The sequence below is a fragment of the Schistocerca cancellata genome, chromosome 2, assembly GCF_023864275.1.
Source record: "Schistocerca cancellata isolate TAMUIC-IGC-003103 chromosome 2, iqSchCanc2.1, whole genome shotgun sequence".
Taxonomy (NCBI): domain Eukaryota; kingdom Metazoa; phylum Arthropoda; class Insecta; order Orthoptera; family Acrididae; genus Schistocerca; species Schistocerca cancellata.
Genome location: NC_064627.1, coordinates 570,099,508 through 570,121,587, shown reverse-complemented (window position 1 = coordinate 570,121,587; position 22,080 = coordinate 570,099,508). Strand labels below are relative to the sequence as shown.

Here is a 22,080-nt window from a genome sequence, read left to right as displayed (position 1 = left end):
GACTGTCCGGATATAGAACCATACACCTTTGAATCCGTAGTGTGGCACTTATCCACTGAGTCACCCAGCCGAAAAAGGCAAAACTAATCACCCTTCGATGTCATTGCTCATTTTTCGTCTAACTTCTCAAGAAACTAAATAACAAATGACATTGGCGACCGGGGTGGCCGAGCGGTTCTAGGCGCTACAGTCTGGAATCGCGCGACTGCTACGGTCGCAGGTTCGCATCCTGCCTCGGGCATGGATGTGTGTGATGTCATTAGGTTTAGGTGGTGCTAAGTTCTAGGGGACTGATGACCTCAGAAGGTAAGTCCCATAGTGCTCAGAGCCATTTGAACAAATGACATAATAGCACAAACATTTTTTTTGTCAGGGCCGTGTTTATTAGAGACCTCTACAATTATAAATGCTGCATCTGCACTTAATTGACATCCTTGACCACGTATCCTATTCTTAACAGATATTTCGTAAGTGATTACCTCTCGCTTTGAAGAAATGGTTCAAGACAATGAAATAACCATGAATAATCTAATAACCGAAATAAAGTCCCATTTTGCCAGTTAGGAGCAATATCTTGCGGATAATTTATACATTGAGGCGATAAAAGTCATGGGATGGAGATATGCACATATACAGACGGTGGTAGTATTGCGTACACAAGGTATAAAAGAGCAGCGCATTGCCGGAGCTGCGTTTATACTCAGGTGATTCATGTGAAAAGGTTTCCGGAGTGATATGGTCGCGCGACAGGAATTAACATACTTTGGACACGGAATGGATGTTGGAGCTAGACGCATGGGGCGTTCCATTCCGGAAATCGTTAGGGAGTTCAATATTCCGAAATCCACAGTGTGAAGGGTGCGCCGAGAATACCATATTTCAGGCATTACTTCTGACCACGGACAACGCAGTGGTCTACGGACTTCACTTAACGACCGAGTGGCGTTTGCATAGATTTGTAAGTGCTAACAGAAAACCAACTCTCCGTGAAATAAGAGCAGAAATCAATGTGGGACATACGACGTACGTGTCCGTCAGGACAATGCGGCGAAATTTGGCATTAATGGGCTGTAGCAGCAGACGACGGACTCGAGTGCCTTTGCTAAAAGTACGACATCGCCTGCAGCGCCTCTCCTGGGCTTGTGGCCATATCGGCTGGACCTTACACAGCTGGACATCCATGGCCTGGTTAGATAAGTCCCGATTTCATGTGGTAAGAGCTGATGGCAGGGTACGAGTGTGGCACAGACCCACAAAGCCATGGACCCAAGTGCCAAGGTACTGTGCAAGCAGGTGGCGGTTCCATAATAGTGTGGGCTGTTTCTTTTTTTGCGTGGAATGAACTCGTCCTGTGAACTAAACCAACTGGAAACCATTTGCAGCCATTCATGGACTTCATGTTTTCAAATAACGATGGAATTTTTATGGAGGACAGTGTACCATGTCTCCGGCCTAAATTTGTTAGTGATTTGTTTGAAGAACATTCTGAAAAAATCGAGAGAATGATTTGGCCACGTAGATCAGCCGACATGAATCCTACCTGACATTTTGGTACTTAATCGACAGGGCAGTTCGTGAATAATATCCTACAACGGGGACACTTTCGCAACTGTGGACAGCTACAGAGGCAACATAGCTCAATATTTCAGTTGACGACTTCCAACGATTTCTTGAGTGCGTACAATGTCGATTTGTGCAAAGTTACTGAGGCAGGATGACGTAGTGGTTAGGCATATGCCTAGAAAGCAGGAAATCCGCTTTCGAATTCTGTCCTTCGTACAAATGTTCAATCGTCACTTCAGTCTGCGTGTATATATCATAGATGTTTTAAACATGAAAATGTCTCTGGTACCATACAGTTTCATTTGAAGCACTGAATAGTCAAAGCAAGGAGAATACCAAAGAAAATATGGACACACCAAGACAACAGAGACTTTAACTAGCGGGAAGTGTTTTAATCCATGTTGCTAATTATGGGATCAAACAAAAATGTCTGCACCTAGTGGTGGTACCTATTTGTCATTCTGGAAAACAGATTCGATCGCTTTCTTAAGTTTCCTTTTTATATTGTTTCTTTTCATTCCTATACGAACTGTGCATGACAGGCAGATGTACGAGTAGTATCCACGGCTCTGTTCAGGCGCATTCAGGCGTATTAGTTGTTGGACAAAATAATACTATTTGGGAATACTTGAGAGAATATTCCCGTTACAGTATTCATCTTACAATCAAAGAAAGTATGTCTAGGGCATTGCTCTGAAGTGGGGAATTTGGGCTCTCTCCTGAGTCCAAATTGCCATTCACAGCTCAGCCCACTTGGTATTCCGTGTAGTTGCGCAGAGTCACTGAGGCACGGTGGCGTCGTGATTAAAAATGGTTCAAATGACTCTCAGCACTATGGAACTTAACATCAGAGGTGATCAGTCCCATAGACTTAGAACTACGTAAACCTAACTACCCTAAGGACATCACACACATCCATGCCACAGGCAGGATTCGAACCTGCGACCGTAGCAGCAGCGCGGTTCCGGGCTGAAGCGCCTAGAACCGCTCGACCACAGAGGGCGGCCGTAGTGATTAGTATATCTGCCTAGTGAGCAGGAGACCTGGGTTCCAACACCAGTCTTGGTATAAATTTTCATTCGTCGCTCCAGTCTGTGTATACAGGGTGGTCCATTGATAGTGACCGGCCCAAAAATCTCACGAAATGAGCATCAAACGAGGAAACTACAAAGAATGAAACTCGTCTAGCTTGAAGGGGGAACCCAGATGGCGCTATGGTTGGCTAGCTAGATGACGGTGCCATAGGTCAAACGGATATCAACTGCGTTTTTAAAAAAATAGGAACCCCCATTTTTTATTACATATTCGTGTAGTACGTAAAGAAATATGAATCTTTTAGTTGGACCACTTTTTTCGCTTTGTGATAGATGGGCCTGCAATAGTCACAAACATATGCCTCACAATTTTACAATTTTAGACGAACAGTAGGTAACAAGGTAGGTTTTTTAAATTAAAATACAGAACGTAGGTACGTTTGAACATTTTATTTCGGTTGTTCCAATGAGATATATGTATCTTTGTGAACTTATCATTTCTGAGAACGCATGCTGTTACAACGTGATTACCTGTAAATACCACATTAATGCAATAAACGCTCAAAATGATGTCCGTCAACCTCAATGCATTTGGCAATACGTGTAACGACATTCCTCTCAATAGCGAGTAGTTCGCCTTCCGTCACGTTTGCACATGCATTGACAATGCCCTGACGCTTGTCAGGCGTTGTCGGTGGATCACGATAGCAAATATCCTTCAACTTTCCCCACAGAAAGAAACCCGGGGACGTCAGGTCCAGTGAACATGCGGGCCATGGTATGGTGCTTCGAAGACCAATCCACCTGCCATGAAATATGCTATTCAATACAGGTTCAACCGCACGCGAGCTACGCCCCGGACATCCATCATGTCGGAAGTACATCGCCATTCTGTCATGCAGTGATACATTTGTTAGTAACATCGGTACAACATTACGTAGGAAATCAGCAGACATTGCACCATTTAGATTGCCATCGAGAAAATGGGGGCCAATTATCCTTCCTCTCACAATTCCGCACCATACATTAACCTGCCAAGGTCGCTGATGTTCCACTTGTCGCAGGAATCGTCGATTTTCCGTTGCCCAATAGTGCATATTATGCCGGCTTACGTTACCGCTGTTGGTGAATGACGCTTCGTCGCTGAATAGAAAGCGTGCAAAAAATTTGTCATCATCCCGTAATATCTCTTGTGCCCAATGGCAGAACTGTATACGACGTTCACAGTCGTTTCCATGCAATTCCTGGTGCATAGAAATATGGTACGGGTGCAATCGATATTGATGTAGCATTCTCAACACCGACGTTTTTGAGATTCCCGCGCAGTTTGTCTGCTACTGATGTGCAGATTAGCCGCGACAGCAGCTAAAACACCTACCTGGGCATCATAATTTGTTGCAGGTCGTGGTTGACGTTTGATATATGGCTGGACACTTCCTGTTTCCTTAAATAACGTAAGTATCCGGCGAACGGTCCGGACACTTGGATGATGTCGTCCAGGATACCGAGCAGCATACGTAGCACACGCCCGCTGGGTATTTTGATCACAATAGCCATAATCGACACGATATCGACCTTTTCCGTAATTGGTAAACGGTCCATTTTAACACGGATAATGTATCACGAAGCAAATACCGTCCGCACTGGCGGAATGTTACGTGATACCCCGTACTTATACGTTTGTGACTATTACAGCGCCATCTATCACAAAACGAAAAAATTGGACCAACTAAAACATCCATAATACACGAATAAGTAATAAAAATGGGAGATCCTATTTATAAAAACGCAGTTGATATTCTTTTGACCTATGGCGGCGCCATCTAGCTGGCCAACCATAGCTCCATCTGGTTTCCCCCTTCACGCTAGACGAGTTTCATTCTTTGTAGTTTTTTCGTTTGACGCTTATTTCGTGAGATATTTGTCCCGGAAACTATCAATGGACCACCCTGTATACTTGTACTACATCACAGATGTTTGAGATCTCTGGTATAATATATTTGCTTTTCATTAAAGCACTTATGTCGGGGTTTCAGGCAGTATCACCTATTTCGTTTGATGCTGAGGTGCTATTCGTACACAGTTGTAGAGCCTCTGCAGCGCTTTTAGAATTTACGGAGAATACTGAGTGAGTTGGAGCGCGAATAGGAATTTGGACTGAGGAGGGAGGCGTGTTATGGTAGTCTGTCCAGTTATGCAAAGCCACTGTACCAGTAATAGTGGTTAGCGCACCTGCATAATGAGCAGGAAATCGAGTGCGAATTACTGCCTTGGTACAAATTGTCATTTGCGTTTGAGTTATTTAATGTCTTATGTAGACTGCTCGCTATTGAAATTGGAACACCGCTAAGGCAATAAACAGCACATTTCAAATTAGTGTCAATTGTAGGACATTTTTGGACATGAAAATGAGTAATATTTCAACAAATCTGCACAAAGGGCACAAAAAATCTAAATCTTGTATATAAGGTAAAATTTTACAGCGGGTTCCTTAGTTAGGAGACGCATTTGAATGCTGATCGTGAGTCGTTTGTATTACGCCTAATGTGAGAACGACAAACGCCTACCAGCACATGGAATTCGTCAACAGCGGGATGGTGGCCCATAGTTTGACGATCCGCGATACTGTTGCTCGCCTTGGACATAATTTCTCAGTTGCCATGCGAATATGTGTTCAGGAGGCTATCCTCAACGCAAAGTAAGATCTCGAACGGCCCCAAGCGACTAGCACCCGCGATGGGAGACAAATTGTCAAAATTACCCAGCAGTGTCATGTATTTTGAGACAGGCAGAGGGCTTATTTGCAGGGAGACAAGTATCTGTATAGACTGTGTGGTGATGTCTGTAGCAGAACGGTCTGTAAGCACTGCGCCAATTATTGCGGCTTCCTTCTGCGCTGTAGCAGAGGGAGGATCGTGTCAGTGGTGCGTCCAACGAAAACGTCGCAGGGACGGCACCATGCCATCCCGCTTCTGCGTATGGCAGCAAGATTGACGTATGCATATGTGGAAGCTCCATGCAGAACGAATGTCCCAGATCGCATTCGTCTTTTTCATACGGGCCCAGTATTGCCGTGGTGATATGAAGTGCCATTGTGTATACAATTGGCACAGGCGGTAATTTCGGTATGAGGCGTTATTTCTGGCGTGTTAAAGTCGGGCCGGCTGATGTGGCCGAGCGGTTCTAGGCGCTACAGTCTGGAACCGCGTGACCGCTACGGTCGCAGGTTCGAATCCAGCCTCGGGCATGGACGTGTGTGATGTCCTTAGGTTAGTTAGGTTTAAGTATTTCTAAGTTCTAGGGAACTGATGACCTTGGAAGTTAAGTCCCATACTGCTCAGAGCCATTTGAACCAAGCCATTTGTTAAAGTCGGAAGCTGTGCCCCATCTTTGCCGTTACCAGCATCTTCTCCACATAATTTTCTTTCCTTTTTTTGTTTTTGTACAGTAGCTGTTGAGCCGTGGCGCTCGTTACTGGCGCGCTAATCTCTTGGATGTCCATTATCGATCCTTCGATGTTTCTTATCTTTGCTTGACTTGTTTTCCGCATCCTTGGGGTGAGTGGCAGTTGACGTTTGCTCGGGCTACCTGCTGAGACGCCGCGAGGTACGAGGTGGGAAGCAACCACGTATATGTAGTGTTGGTTGTACGCGGTCTGCCGGTTCAGGATGAAGAATATGTGTTGGCTGCCTGCCTGTCTGCTCTCCTGATTTTGCTCGCCGTGCCTTGCGACCGCCTAGCTTGGTTTGCTGCCTGGTGTATCCTACACGAGCCATACCGGACGTCCAGCAGAAGTTAAGCAGCCTTGTGTTTCTTTTAAAGAAAAGGAGCAAATGTATAAGACTTTTTGTAACCAATTTTCGTGGCCTCTTAAGTGTGGCCTTAGCGTTTACACTGCCTTTGGGGAGAGCTAATTCTTTTAAATTTAAATAGTTGGGGTTCCCTGTCCTTTATAATCATTTGGGGGTTTTATTTGAATTCTCTCTTTGGGGTTCCTTCCTTGTGCTTGGTTAAATGTTTACTTGCATAGCGGGAAATGACTCCTGGTTATAGCTCGGAGAAGGTGTTTGATGTTACTGCCGTTTCCGGCATTCGTCTTTTCAATTAAGTGTTGTCATCCCTTCGAGCGACCTGGTGTCACTCCTCGTTAATTAATGCTGGTTTATGTGTACTTAATTTTGAATTGGCCATTTGAATTAATATTTTGGAGCGCAGTATAGCACTAAGGCAACCTCATTGTATACCACCTTGTGCCCCGGTCTAGTACCTTAATTTTCAGTGGCACGAGTTAGCTCCACTACCAGTTTTACTGATGTGCTCCCTTCAAAATCTTGTCTTGTGTAAGTTTGGCCCATGTGTGTCTGGGAACACACAGATGAGCTTTAGTGTTACTTCAGTGCTAGTCCGTTAAGGGAATCTTTATTTTGGCTTGGCTTCCACTGAAGAGTTTGAGTGGACCGTAGTGTGTTTGATTTGTTATTCATTTAATTACTGCAAGTTTGTTTATGCAATGGGGAGCAAGACATTAGAAAGACTGTTGGTATTAACTCCCCTAGTTGCCGGGTGTTGCTAATTCGTTCCAAATGGCCTACTACTTATCCAGTGTCAAGGCTGTTGATTAGTTGGTTACTGTGAGTGCAAATTCACACTATTTATTTGTTGCCGAAATTGTTAAAGTGTCTGTCTCGTGATTCAATCACTAGCTACGTGTTTGAGCTGAATTGATATAAACCTTACATTGCCTCCTTAAAATTTGTTGCCAGCAGAAACCCTTAAGAGAACTAAGTTTTGTCACTGCTTATGTTAACCTTTACTGGGAGCAATATTTCATGTAGTTAAATTTTGTCCTAAGATGTGTATTTCTCTGATGTAATAAACGAGGGATAAAAGAAAAAAAGCAAAGGGGCCTGGTCCTTCCTATTGTGTCCGGTTTGTAACACGTAACAGCTGTCTGCGGTCAGTGATCGCATGCATTTCAACATTAAAAGATGTTGAACGATTTAATAAAACAAGACTTATACTTTTCACTTTATTGGCTATAATATAGCGTTACAAATACATAAATAATAAAATAAAGGTATGAGTGATTATGGAGATGCAAGCGTATACGACAAACTGTTGACCGATCGTCTAGTTGAAATGAGGCGAGAGAAACTGACACAGTCTTCTTAGTCTTGAAGTGGTTACAGGTGAGGAGGAGAAGCGGCCGCTGCGCTGTGTGTGTGTGTCATCACTGGACGTCCAGCAGGTGGGGTCGGGTGAGCTGCGCCTCAGCCCTGGCCGTTGCCCAACAGCTGCGCCACCTGCTGCTGGCACAGCATGAAGCGGCTCTGGTAGTTGTAGTCGAGCGCGCCCGAGCACCCGTAGCCGCCCAGCCGGTGGACCGCCGCGAAGTCGAAGCAGTCGATGCGCTGGTCACCGTTGCAGTCCTGCAACAGAACAGGCAGCACTCTGTTACTGGCCATGTCGCCGTACGTCAAAGAGCAAAAAGATAGGAATGCCCTTCATGTTAGTCAATCTCAAAACTTTTCTCGTGGAGGTAGTGGTTTGGCTATGCTGTAGACCTTCGTGGGGTCTGTATGTACAGTAGCTTGTGTAAAGGCGCTAGAGGAGGCAGTTCTGATGTTGCGAGTGATAATGGAAACTAGACAAAAGAAAAACCAAGATACGTTCATAGGATTTGTCGATCTGGAGAAAGCCTGTGTCAGTGCCTAATGGTGCAAGATGTTCGATATTCTGAGAAAAACAGTGTAAGCTGTAGGGAAAGACGGATAGCAAACAATACGTATAAGAACCAAGCCCTGTACGTAAAGTCCCGAGCGACTGGAAAAAAGCGCAGGTGACGCCTGTATATAAGAAGGGTAGAAGGACGGATCCTCAAAATTACAGACCAATATCCTTAACATCGGTTTGTTGCAGGATTCTCGAACATATTCTCAGTTCGAATATAATGAATTTCCTTGAGACAGAGAAGTTGCTGTCCATGCATCAGCACGGCTTTAGAAAGCATCGCTCCTGCGAAACGCAACTCGCTCTTTTTTCACATGATATCTTGCGAACCATGGATGAAGGGTATCAGACGGATGCCATATTCCTTGACTTCCGGAAAGCGTTTGACTCGGTGCCCCACTGCAGACTCCTAACTAAAGTACGAGCACATGGGATTGGTTCCCAAGTATGTGAGTGGCTCGAAGACTTCTTAAGTAATAGAACCCAGTACGTTGTCCTCGATGGTGAGTGTTCATCGGAGGTGAGGGTATCATCTGAAGTGCCCCAGGGAAGTGTGGTAGGTCCGCTGTTGTTTTTTATCTACATAAATGATCTTTTGGATAGGGTGGATAGCAATGTGCGGCTGTTTGCTGATGATGCTGTGGTGTACGGGAAGGTGTCGTCGTTGACTGACTGTAGGAGGATACAAGATGACATGGACAGGATTTGTGATTGGTGTAAAGAATGGCAGTTAACTCTAAATATAGGTAAATGTAAATTAATGCAGATTAATAGGAAAAAGAATCCTGTAATGTTTGAATACTCCATTAGTAGTGTAGCACTTGACACAAGACTCAGGTTGTGTGTCCAGTGCAATGGAGGTCGTATGGAGCATATGCTGTAATGCCGACTCTGTAGTGTCTTAAACTTTAACAAGTCATAACTTCTACACAAGTAAAGATATCTTAATTGCACATGTGTATTCCTGAGAAAGAGGGAGTTCAAAATGATGTACCACATGAACCGCTTCCCATTTGGAACACGTGACTCAAATCCAAATGGCGGATTTCAAAATGGCCACCTCTGTCGTCATAGCTTCTAGAAGTTTGGTCCTCACTTACAGACACCCCATACCAGATGCCATTATGATTCCTCACACCGTTCGACTTTTATAGTGGTGTATCCAGACTTTTGCCTCACCCTGTAGTTACTTTACATTAAGTACGCGAAACAGAGATTCTTTGAAGCTAACCCTGGCGGCCAGTTCTGTTTAAAAGTTCAATTTATCAGTGCTTAGCGTCACATCCGAAAACGCTTTGCGTCGATGTGTTAACCTTGTTAACATTCTGGTGGAAAGTTTTCGCGATGCACGCTTCTCTACGGAGGATGACATCTTCAGCCGCAGTCATGTCAGAAAAACAGACTATGGAGAACAAAAAAAAGACGCATGAACAAGATTTCGTACGTAGAGCAAAACATAATGTGGAGTTTTTAACGAATGATGATTAGTAATGCAGATTCACTTTTTTACTGCTTGAACCGAGTAATAAACTAATAGTTGATTCGAAAATGTTTATTCGGTACTCAACGTATAACCTGTAACACATTTGTGAGACGTATTTTATACAACCTGTTTAGTGTTTGCCACTGTGTGTTCGTTGCGTGTTAGGAAGTGTTAATCGCGACAACGACGAAGCATGATGTTTCCCTGTCGGTAATTGTGAGACTTATGCATTTTGCTGAAGAATATTTCCTGGTGTAGGTCGTTTCACAGACGCTCTCTCAGTACAGTATACCTAACAAAAAATTGTAGCTGTAGCGTTATTGCAAATGATCTAGACACTTTCAGGAGATTGTAAAAAAAAATGTTTCTATTGATGTATGGCATTGTATGATTATATTTATGGATACAGAAACCGAAGAAGTTTCTTTTGCTATAGTTAGTTCCAACAACATGGCTACCAGACCAACGGTGGAGGAATCTTGCGTGATGGAATTCTGCAAGAGTGAGTCTTCAACGGCAGAGCCTCGGAAATTCAGCAACACATTTAACAAGGCTCCACTTACCAGACAATCTATTTTCGAATTGGTGCAGAAGTTTAAAAAAGATTTCTTTGCTAAAGCAAAAGCAGAGCGTGGCCATTAACATCTGAAGAACACTTAAAAAGATCAGGGAAACTTTCCGAATTGGACTATAGACTGGATATGTGTCGTGTGACTAACGGTTCACACATTGAACATTTGTGAAGATGACGCAATAAAATTCTTCAGTTCTTGTTCCTATACATATATCGACACAATACCCTACGTCAATACAAACATTTTTACAATTACTTCAAAGTTTTTAGATCATTTTGAGTAACACTGTATTATAGGTCGACATTACCGTAAGTCAACTGAAGGAGCTGCTCACATACAACGCCATTGTCGCCTGCATGTAATAAGATACATTGTTTAAGTCAATGTCATATTTCGTCAACAGCTGTCATTTCAGAGCTGCACTACTGTCAGTCATAAATTATTAGTGCCATACCATGACACCATTTGTTTATGTTTGACTATGGGATAACGGTGAAACTGCAATAGCAAAACAAAAACATCTACCGTCTACTTTAATGAATTCGTACTGGTTCAAGACCCTTGTCACTATAAGTTAAACAGGCCGTCTACCTTACGGAATTCGTACTCGTCCGGATCTCTGTCACTAGCAGTTAAATAGATAGGCAGCTGGACTTCAATTCTGATTGCATTACTTTGTTCTATCTTTTTTGTAAATTCCATAAATAGTCTTCGATGGGTAATATGATAACGAAGCACCCTGTGAAACTTTAACTTATCCATTACCACCCATGGGAAATAGGGAGAGAGAAAAAGTTACTTCATAGCTGCAGTATTATACGTCAGCAGATAACTTCGCAAGAGTATTGTCTATAAAATTGTAGTCTGTTGCTTGGTAGATTAGGTCAAATGTGATAATAGTAGAGGTGTTGGCGGTCCATTTCGATTAGCAGACGTAAAATGTGCAGAAGAGGATTGACAGATTTTGCACTGTCATAATTTTGTAATGCAGCAAAACTATTGTAAAATCATTGAAGCAGTAAGACTGGCTACGGTACAATAAGTGTGCATCAAGAAATAAAAATTCCTCGTCTTATTCTCTGTAACACTGGCAGAATAGAGCGGAACACAGGGTCGCGGGTGGTCAGACTCAGAAAGACGGCGCCTAGTGTAATCTTATAGCGTTTTCACACTACACAAAAACTGCGGGCATGCGTTTTTCACTTACCTGACCGAACTTAGACATGTAGCCTTGGACGGCGCGAGCTGCACAGAACGGCTCCGTGACGCATCTCACGTACGCTGCAACAGCAAAAAGACAGCCGTCACTAACAGTCGTACTCACCGTCAGCTGCAAATACTTCCAGACGACAAGCAACCTTCACCTGTTATTTATCAATCAACCACATAGTTATTATCCACACTTTTTTCCTTTAGTTGACCTTATTTACTCTCACGATCAGATTGTGAATAGGCCATGACATTCTCCGCTTGCAGATGAATAAAACATAAACCTTAACAATATCGAGAAGTAAAAAAATTGTAAGAGCAGACGGAAACAAAGATCTACTGGAAGACATTAGATATTAAACAATATACAGGAACTACGATGGACCCCTATAGATGAAAAAGGTAATACAACATCCGACCAAAAGTATCAGAAAAGTTGTTAGTGGACATTAAATGGGACGTGTCCTCCTTTCGCCTTTCTGACGACTTTGACACTGCTAGTCTGTTTTTCATGTCTTCGCTTCTTCCGTCATGGGTTGTTTTGCTCCCTTAACTTCATCTATTTCGTGATCAGCAATCCTGACGTTAAGTTTCTCGCTGTTCTCATTTCTGCTACTTCTCGCCTCTTTCGGTGAGGTGTCTGAATTTGTGGAGGGATGGCAGACCATTCTTTCTCAAAAGCAGAAACCATAGAAGGTAGCGATGGACGCTGGGATCTGACGTGAAATTTATGTTCTGACTCATCCCAAATATGTTCCAATGGGTTCAGATAGGGGCTGTCTCAGTCTTCCCCTACAATTTTTACTCTCTGTAGCTCCCTCTAGTACCACGGAATTATTTCCCGTAGTATTAGTAGGTCCCATCATCCTATTCCTTCTTCTTGTTAGTGTTTTCCATACATTTCTTTCCTCGCTGATTCTGCGAACCTCCTCGTTTCTTATCAGTCCACCTAATTTTCAACATTCTTCTGTAGCACCACATCTCAAATTGTTTGATTTTCTTCTGTACTGGTTTTCCCACACTCCACGTCTGTCATACAATGGTGTGCTGCAAAAGTACGTTCTCAGAAATTTCTTCCTCAAATGAAGGCCTACGTTTGATACCAGTAGATTTCCCTTTGGCAGGAATGCCCTTCATGTCAGTGCTAGTCTGTTTTTCGCGTCCTCCTTGCTTCGTCCGTCATGGGTCATTTTGCTGCCTAGGTAGCAGAATTCCTTAACTTCATCTACTTCGTGATCAGCAATCCTGACGTTAAGTTTCTCGCTGTTCAAATGTCTGCTACTTCTAATTTTCGTCTTTCTTCTACGTACTCTGAAACCAATCCATTCAACAGATTCTGTAATTCTGCTTCACTTTCACTGACGATAGCAATGTCATTAGCGAATCCTATCATTGACAGCCTTTCAACTTGAATTTTAATTCAGCTCTTCAACTTTTCTTTTATTTCCGTCATTCCTTCTTTGATGTTGTCAGGAATGTTATTGTCCGCGAACCACTGATTAGCAGATTTTACTTTATGACAGGGTATATTGTTAGGCTGATACAATTAAGTCATTATCTCCGAACCGTTCCTCTACTGCACGCAGTATACAATGCTGTAAAAAGTTTTAGTGTCCTTGCGCATTTAGCGTTTCATTAAGCGCGGAAAGGGGAACACACTCTAACCACGGAAATCATCCACATGCCGTATAGAACCACCTCCCCCACACTTCACAGCTGGTACCGTACACGACGTCATGTCTTCCAGGCATTCGCGACATCCAGCGGATTGCCACAGCGTTATCGTCACTCCAAGTCACTAGTTCTCAGTCATCCGCTGTCCAGCAGCGTCGCTCTTTCCACCTCCTCAAGCGTCGCTTACCATTGACTACAGGTATGGGTAGATTATGAGGAATTGCTCTATGATCGAACCCATTTTAACTCCCTACACACAGTCACTGTGCCAGCTGGACTGTTGGTAGAACTTTGGAACTCACGAGTGATTCCTTCTGCTGATCTCACTTCGATTTTTTTATTACCAACGTCTGCAATGTTCGACGGCTCCTGTTCGTCAGTAAACCATGTCTGCTTTGTCTTGGTTTAGCTGTGGTTATTATCACGCGTTTCCACTTCGCAGTCACATCATCAACAGTCTACTTGGACAGCGTTATAAGGTTTGAAACGTCCTTGATGGATTTACTGAGCGACATTCAATGACTACTCCCCGTTCGAAACCACTGAACTCGCTTGACATATGTTGCTGCTTTTCTACTAGTAACACAATACTCCCCCCCCCCCCCCCTACTTGTATACTGGCCGGTCCGCCTTTCGTTACAAATGGTAGTCAATTTCTGACTACTATGGACATCTGGCAACTTTTGATCAAATAAAGTATTTGGAGTAATCAAGAGGATGCCGTTATTCAGCAGTGGGTGTCCAATGAATGATTTATTTATGATAGAAAGTAATAGATACTAAGATCAATGCGGTATAGAGGACTCCGACTGGTGTAAAAGTTTCCATATAATCACAGGCACCACAACAAGCAGGTTCAAATGGATGGAGGGTACAGCTGTAGGCTACTCAGAGATTAAGAGTCGTGTTCAGCACAGACTAGCTTGCAGAGTTGCATTAAAACATTAGTTTCATTAACGACCACAACAACGGCATATTCAGCATTCCAGGAATCAGGATGGCGGTATCACTCCACAGGGCCAAGAGGATGTGAAATATGTCGACAACGATAGAGCTGTTGTGAATAAAGAAAAGTAATAATATTTTATCTGAGAACTTCAAGTACTTCTTTCAATGAAGTCCCATATCCACCTGATCTCACTTTCCAGAGGAGGAGGAGATCAGTGTTTAACGTCCGGTCGACATCAAGGTGGTTAGAGACGGAGGACGAGAAGGAAAGCGTGCCCTCTCAAAGGAACCGCTACGGTCGCAGGTTCGAATCCTGCCTCGGGCATGGATGTGTGTAATGTCCTTAAGTTAGTTAGGTTTAAGTAGTTCTAAGTTCTGGGGGAATGATGACCTTAGAAGTTAAGTCCCATAGTGCTCAGAGCCATTTGAACAGTTGTCCTGGCGAAAGCGAGTCCTTTGTGCTAACCAATCAGCCACCCCGCTTGGTCGTATTCCGGACTCCGGTGATAACTGTGGTCTACTAAACATTTGTCGAAACTGAAGAGGATCTCCTTGTCAACATTCTCGATGCTTGTGACACTGTCCGAACAACATCGACTGTACTCTATCGCATGTTACGGAGCTCTGTGCGAGGATGAAATATCTGCATAGAAGGTGCGTACCGCGAGTCTGAACGATTGTTGTGTACGTATCATATAGTGCTGATAAATAAAATGAAAATAAAAGGATACCTACTTGGGTTTGGCTCTGAGTACTATCGGACTTAACTTCTGAGGTCATCAGTCCCATAGAAGAACTACTTAAACCTAACTAAGGACATCACACACATCCATACCTGAGGCAGGATTCGAACCTGCGATCGTAGCGGTCGCGCCGTTCCAGACTGTAGCGCCTAGAACCACTCGGCCACCCCGGCCGGCACTTGCGTTTGCCACTGAGTTGTTCCAATCCTACGCTCCCTGATTCGATGCTACTTACCCTTTTGCAGAATGCCCGACACCTTTTGTCATCATAACATGAATACTCATGTTGCCGTATAAATGTAGTTTTTCGTTGAGTCGAAGTTTTCACATAGGATTGCCAGCTTCTACAACACCTCAGTGAGGGACACCAATGACAAGATCAATTTTTTTACCAAGGTCAGTTGTTATTTCATTTCGGGAAGTACATGCACAAGTAGTAAGCAGAAAACTTACGTCAATGAGTTTAGTTTAAAATAATGTGTTAATTATCACATTTTTCTGAATACATACACAGCCGTTTAACTCGCTTCAGAGGTGAATTAGACATTATTACTTTGATTTTAATCGTATTCGTATAACAAATAACTAATGTCGAGCGCTGACTCTTAACGGCTGACTTCTACTATGTATGCGCAACTGCTATTACTTCGGGTATGTTTTTAGTATTGGCTTATTATGTAACATCATAGCATTATTTAGCAATATAGTTACTTTCAAAGTTGTCTTGGACTACGTTTTAAATAAGGCAAAGTCAAATTTGAACGCATTAATAACAAATAAGTAACGCGATTTATCGTCTTACAGTGATGCAGACAAACGTGTTATATGACACATTCATACCTACTCCACTATATTGATCAGCGACTTATAGGCCTAACATTCATGTAATTTCGACAGATGTATTAAACTCATTAAATCAGTAAGAGGAAAAATATTAAATACACAGTTTTAGTAACTCGCACAGTAGCCGTACATGACAATTTTTTTATCCCTGAAACCCGGGAAGCCATTTACAATAGGAGTGTTGGGAACTGTGTTTACACTCGCGCGTGTGCAGTTGTTTAGGGCAGGAACCGTGCGTACCTCCGTCGCTGTTGGGGTCGTCCTGGGCGATGACGGGCTTGCCGGCGTCGGCCCAGTAGGCCCAGGTGATGCGGAAGAGGCCGCAGACGTCGCCGTTGCAGCCGAGCGTGCGGTTGCAGCCGGACACCGCCTCGCAGATGCAGCCCAGGCACGGGTCCGACACGGGCGCCTGCGGGTTGCCCGTCGCCGGCAGCTGGCCTGTTGGCACACAACCACAGCCCTCACGTCACCGCCGTCTTTACGGAGAACCTCCCACGGCAGCGGGGAGCATACTCACAGTATGACTATTTTAACAACTAACATCACAAGAATAAACATTAGCGAATTAGGTGTGTCAGGAATAAACTGCTGTAAAACGGATTTCTCGTTACCGGTTAGGAGACCCTTATAGAAGAATACACGAAAGATTTCATCGTACTAGTATGTTGTTGTTGTTGTGGTCTTCAGTCCTGAGATTGGTTTGATGCAGCTCTCTATGCTACTCTATCCTGTGCAAGCTTCTTCATCTCACAGTACCTATTGCAACCTACATCCTTCTGAATCTGCTTAGTGTATTCATCTCTTGGTCTCCCTCTACGATTTTTACCCTCCACGCTGCCCTCCAATACTAAATTGGTGGGGGACTGATGACCTTAGCTGTTTAGTCCCCCTTAAACATCCCAACAACCACCACCACCACTAAATTGGTGATCCCTTGATGCCTCAGAACATGTCCTACCAACCGATCCCTTCTTCTAATCAAGTTGTGCCACAAACTCCTCTTCTCCCCAATCCTTTTCAATACCTCCTCATTAGTTATGTGATCTACCCATCTAATCTTCAGCATTCTTCTGTAGCACCACATTTCGAAAGCTTCTATTCTCTTCTTGTCCAAACTATTTATCGTCCATGTTTCACTTCCACACATGGCTACACTCCATAGATATACTTTCAGAAACGACTTCCGGGCACTTAAATCTATACTCGATGTTAACAAATTTCTCTTCTTCAGAAACGCTTTCCTTGCCATTGCCAGTCTTCATTTTATATCCTCTCTACTTCGACCATCATCAGTTATTTTGCTCCCCAAATAGCAAAACTCCTTTACTACTTTAAGCTTCTCATTTCCTAATCTGACTCCCTCAGCATCACCCGACTACATTCTATTATCCTCGTTTTGCTTTTGTTGATGTTCATCTTATATCCTCCTTTAAAGACACTGTCCATTCCGTTCAACTGCTCTTCCAAGTCCTTTGCTGTCTCTGACAGAATTACAATGTCATCGCCGAACCTCAACGTTTCTATTTCTTCTCCATGGATTTTAATACCTACTCCGAATTTTTCTTTTGTCTCCTTTACTGCTTGCTCAATATACAGATTGATTAACATCGGGGAGAGGCTACAACCCTGTCTCACTCCCTTCCCAACCACTGCTTCCCTTTCGTGTCCCTCGACTCTTATAACTGCCATCTGGTTTCCGTACAAATTGTAAATAGCCTTTCGCTCCCTGTATTTTACCCCTGCCACCTTTAGAATTTGAAATAGAGTATTCCAGTCAACATTGTCAAAAGCTTTCTCTAAGTCTACAAGTGCTAGAAACGCAGGTTTGCCTTTCCTTAATCTAGCTTCTAAGATAAGTCGTAGGGTCAGTATTGCCTCATGTGTTCCAATATTTCTATGGAATCCAAACTGATCTTCCCCGAGGTCGGCTTCTACTAGTTTTTCCATTCGTCTGTAAAGAATTCGTGTTAGTAGTTTGCGGCTGTGGCTTATTAAACTGACAGTTCGGTAATTTTCACATCTGTCAACACCTGCTTTCTTTGGGATTGAAATTATTATATTCTTTTTGAAGTCTGAGGGTATTTCGCCTGTTTCATACATCTTGATCACCAGATGGTAGAGTACTAGTATATTTTGGCATATTGTTAATATCTGCAGCTATTCTTCCTCAGTTGCTACCTCAAAGTTTTTTTAAAAAACTGCTACGAATACATCTAACTCGAGCGATTCGAAATAAAGTGCTTACACGGAAATGCAACCAGGTGACGTAGTAGACAACCGCCGATATTTTGACAATCGAACACGCCATCATATTAAAAGGACGAATTTACCGAAAGTCAGGTGCTTGAGGCAACTTAAATCCTCTACGACCGGGACCGAGCCAATCATGAAACTAAATATGGCATATACAGAAAGACAACACAAACTCTAAGTAGCGTCACCACACAACCAGAAATGACCGTCTGACGATATCGATAGCGAAAAGTTAAGAAATTAATTAGTAATCTGACAGAATTCCCGTCAGTGATCTGAACATTCAACACACCGGGAGAAGCTAAAGTTAAGCTTACAGTTAACCAAATAATTATTATAATAATTACTTCCTTTGTAAACTACTGAAGATACGTAGAACAAATAGGTAAAGTAATACTGGTTAAAATTAAAAATAAAATTTTATTTACGACATTCCAGTAATAGTTCGAGGTATCCGAGAAGCTGTACCCCTCTTGACAATTTGCATTTGTGGAAATAAGTAACAGTTTTATTGCACTTTGATACTGACGAAAATCGTTGTTTCCAGTATTGGTGCGGCCTAACATGAACGGTCGCGACACTCACTGCTGTGAAAATTGTTACCGGCTGACGCTCGGTACGACACTAGCGTCCCAAGCGGCGAGAAAGCAGCCGTAAAATTAATGTTTGTTTTTAATTATTTTTTTACTTAATTAACGAAGTATATATTTTATTTTTGCATTCCAAGAACTAATCAACAGACACGAATGACTGTGAAGTAAATGTAAAAACAACGGAAACTCAGTGATTCAGTAACGTACGCTACAGCTTCTTCATGAAGAAATTCTTTCGAATATAACTATAGCTTACTAGGTTGAAAGCAAGAGAATGTAAACACATATTTCAAGCACGAAAAGCATATATTTCTTTTGTTTTCTGTTTCTGTTGTGATAGGCGCTTTCCTAACTTGTAAAAATTTTCTATCGAGTCTAGTGATTTGCATATTCTTACACTTCATTCGACTTTCTAATACTTGAATATTTTTGTAAATGCAATTAGTTTTGCTTCAAGAGCGAATTTGTTGAAGATTCTTGCCGTTCGTGGCTCAGAAGTGGGAGCAATTGTGGAATAGGTTACACTTGAATGAGATTTTCACTCTGCAGCGAAGTGTGCTCTGATATGAAACTTCCTGGCAGATTAAAACTGTGTGCCGGACCGAGACTCGAACTCGGGACCTCTGCCTTTCGCGGGCAAGCACTCTATCAACTGAGCTACCCAAGCACGACTCACGCCCCGTCCTCACAGCTTCACTTCTGCCAGTACCACGTGTCCTACCCTCCAAACTTTACAGAAGCTCTCCTGCGAACCTTGCAGAACTAGCACTCCTGCAAGAAAGGATATTGCGGAGACATGGCTTAGCGACAGCCTGGGGGATGTTTCCAGAATGAGATCCCGACTTCGAGTCTCGGTGCGGCACACAGTTTTAACCTGTCAGGAAGTTTCACATCAGCGCACACTCCACTTCAGATTGAAAATCTCATTCTGGAAACATCCCCCAGGCTGTGGCTAAGCCATGTCTCCGCAATATCCTATCTTTCAGGAGTGCTAGTTCTGCAAGGTTCGCAGGAGAGCTTCTGTAAAGTTTGGAGGGTAGGAGACGAGGTACTGGCAGAAGTGAAGCTGTGAGGACGGGGCGTGAGACGTGGTTTGCCGTTACGGTAGCTCAGCGTGTTCGGTCAGAGGGTTTAGCTGTCCTCTGTAATAAAAAAACTGAGTGAACGGATCAACGAACAACTAGAGCAAGTGTCATAGGACGTCCGCCACGAACAAAGTCAACGTACAATGTAGAACAAAATGAGATTTAAAAAAAAAAAAAGTTGGTAGAGCACTTGCCCGCGAAAGGCAAAGGTCCCGAGTTCGAGTCTCGGTCTGGCACACAGTTTTAATCTGCCAGGAAATTTCATATGGGTTACACCTGTTGTTGGGAAACTGTTTTATTGTTTCTGCTGTTTCTATTATCCGTCTGTGTGTTTTTTCCTTCAACTATAGTTGTGATGGCTTATTTGGTACGTTAAATAACGTGCATTCCAAACAACTTTTCTACGTTTTACTTTCACTGATTTGACAGGATGTGCAGTAAAATAACTTTACCTTGTTGACTTTACATGCGACGTGTTGCTGCGAATGGTGAGGTTTTCTGATGTTTACTAGTAATTTTTTTGTATTAAAAAAACAGGACATTCTTCAGTAAATATATACAGGTGACAAGAAATCATAAAAAAACTTATGTAACGTAGCAGTTCACACTTCCCAGTGCCCTGAGGAAGGCAAAAAAGAGACAAATGTGGTGTCTTCTTCTTTTTGTTGCTGCAATTTATTGCGCTACAGACGTTTCTGTTTGTAAAAATCATTCTAGAGGCCAGTATAAGCTATTACGATTCGCTGTCGCTTTCACAAGCTTACACCGAACTCAATAGCTTAACTTCCTGCCGGCTTGTCGCACTGCTATCGCAATGGTTAAGAAAAACAAGGCGGAAGTCACGACTGTTATGTTACTCTGTGGTATTATATTACTTAGTCTCAGTATCGCATTGTTTCAGTTGTGAAGCCTTGGCAGATGTTAGCAACGCTGTTAATGATCGATTCTTTGGGTGTGTCTGGGTGCACCAATGTCCGCGGACAGGCCAAATAATTACAACGATTTTATGTGCGTTTAGGGACGGCGTTAACAACACCTGGTCTCGTAAAGCAGCTCTGCTTAATTGGGAGAAACTTGTTTTTGTTTCAGAAGATGCGCAATGGATGCGAGAGTAAAACGAGCCGTTTTCGCTCAGTCAATCGAGAGAATGTACTCTCTCCCAAAAGAGCAGCTGAACTTCAAATGCCGTGACCAATGCATGACCACATTAAGAATGATTTGAGTATAGAATGAATTAGATCAGTGCTTCGGCTCTGTCGACGGGACTTCAATCCCTGATCTTCTTTCCTTCAGTTTTTATGAAAGAATTATCTGACAACGACATAGAACAGTGAGTTTCAACCTGCCATGCTTTGGTGAGACACTTTCAAAATACCATGTCTCGCTCAAGAGTGTTATTTTCTCATGAATATACGATATACCGCGGTTGTTACTGGAATCTGCTCTTCTGGATTAAAAAGAATCCTTATCTGTAAAAGCTGGGAAGGAAACCGTCTCATGTGCAACAATCTTATCATGATTCCACTTTGGTCGAGTATTTTTTGAAAGGTACCTGCATGGTTGTCTAAACATGTTGTAAACACCGTTTTAATACCTCATCTCAAAGACAAGGAATCATGGCTCAGCAGGACGGAACTCCATCTCATTTTTCTACTGAGGTGTGTCATTTCCTTGATAAACAGTTTCCAGGCTGCTGAATTGGATGTGTTCTAGGAACACCTCCAGCCTCATTGAAATGACCATCATGAAGCCCGTACCTTGTTGCACAGTACAGCTCATTATGGGGAACAGTTAGCTCCCATATGACTCAACGTCGGTACAAGACTAATGAAGAATTGCGCAAAGGTGTTTGAAAGCATAACTGCTGACGTACTGCTTAAAATGTCAAGGAAAACGCGGAGACGCGTAGCTCTCGGTATAATGTACGGTAGTGCAACTACAGATGCGCCGGATACAAAGGTCTGTATTTGAGTAGTCCAGTATTCAGCACAAAATATATTATTTTGCCCTAAGGGTACGGGGATTTTACGGACACACTGTACAAAACGTACTTTCGTAGAAACTCTTCCCCCTGCTCTGAAATAGGGAGAGACTCTGATGACAGAACGTGGTACCTTCACATCATACTGAATTTTCAAAGTCAGAGACTACGTACAATTTCATAATTATAATTATTTGCTTATTTCAAGGCACCTAATCTGTACTGTACTAGTTTCATTAATCAGTGGGCCACTTTTGCAAGGGTATTGGACGTATCATGGTATCACAGTTTAAGACTTAAATGTACTCGTATTAAAATTCCCATTATTTTGAACAGATATTTACAATGAGAATGATCACTGTGATG

The 22,080-nt window shown here is 42.9% G+C and overlaps 1 protein-coding gene across 1 annotated transcript in view; it reads right to left on the bottom strand.

The window, feature by feature from the left end:
- Positions 1 to 7,612: 7,612 nt before the first annotated feature.
- Positions 7,613 to 22,080, bottom strand: part of LOC126162173 (lysozyme-like) — a 29,696-nt gene continuing 15,228 nt past the window's right edge. The window contains exons 2-4 of the mRNA XM_049918486.1: positions 16,043 to 16,240; positions 11,593 to 11,666; positions 7,613 to 8,026 (exon numbers count right to left, since the gene is read on the bottom strand). Coding sequence (XP_049774443.1) covers positions 7,868 to 8,026; positions 11,593 to 11,666; positions 16,043 to 16,240 — 431 coding nt within the window. The 3' untranslated portion in view covers positions 7,613 to 7,867. The remainder of the gene's footprint in view (positions 8,027 to 11,592; positions 11,667 to 16,042; positions 16,241 to 22,080) is intronic.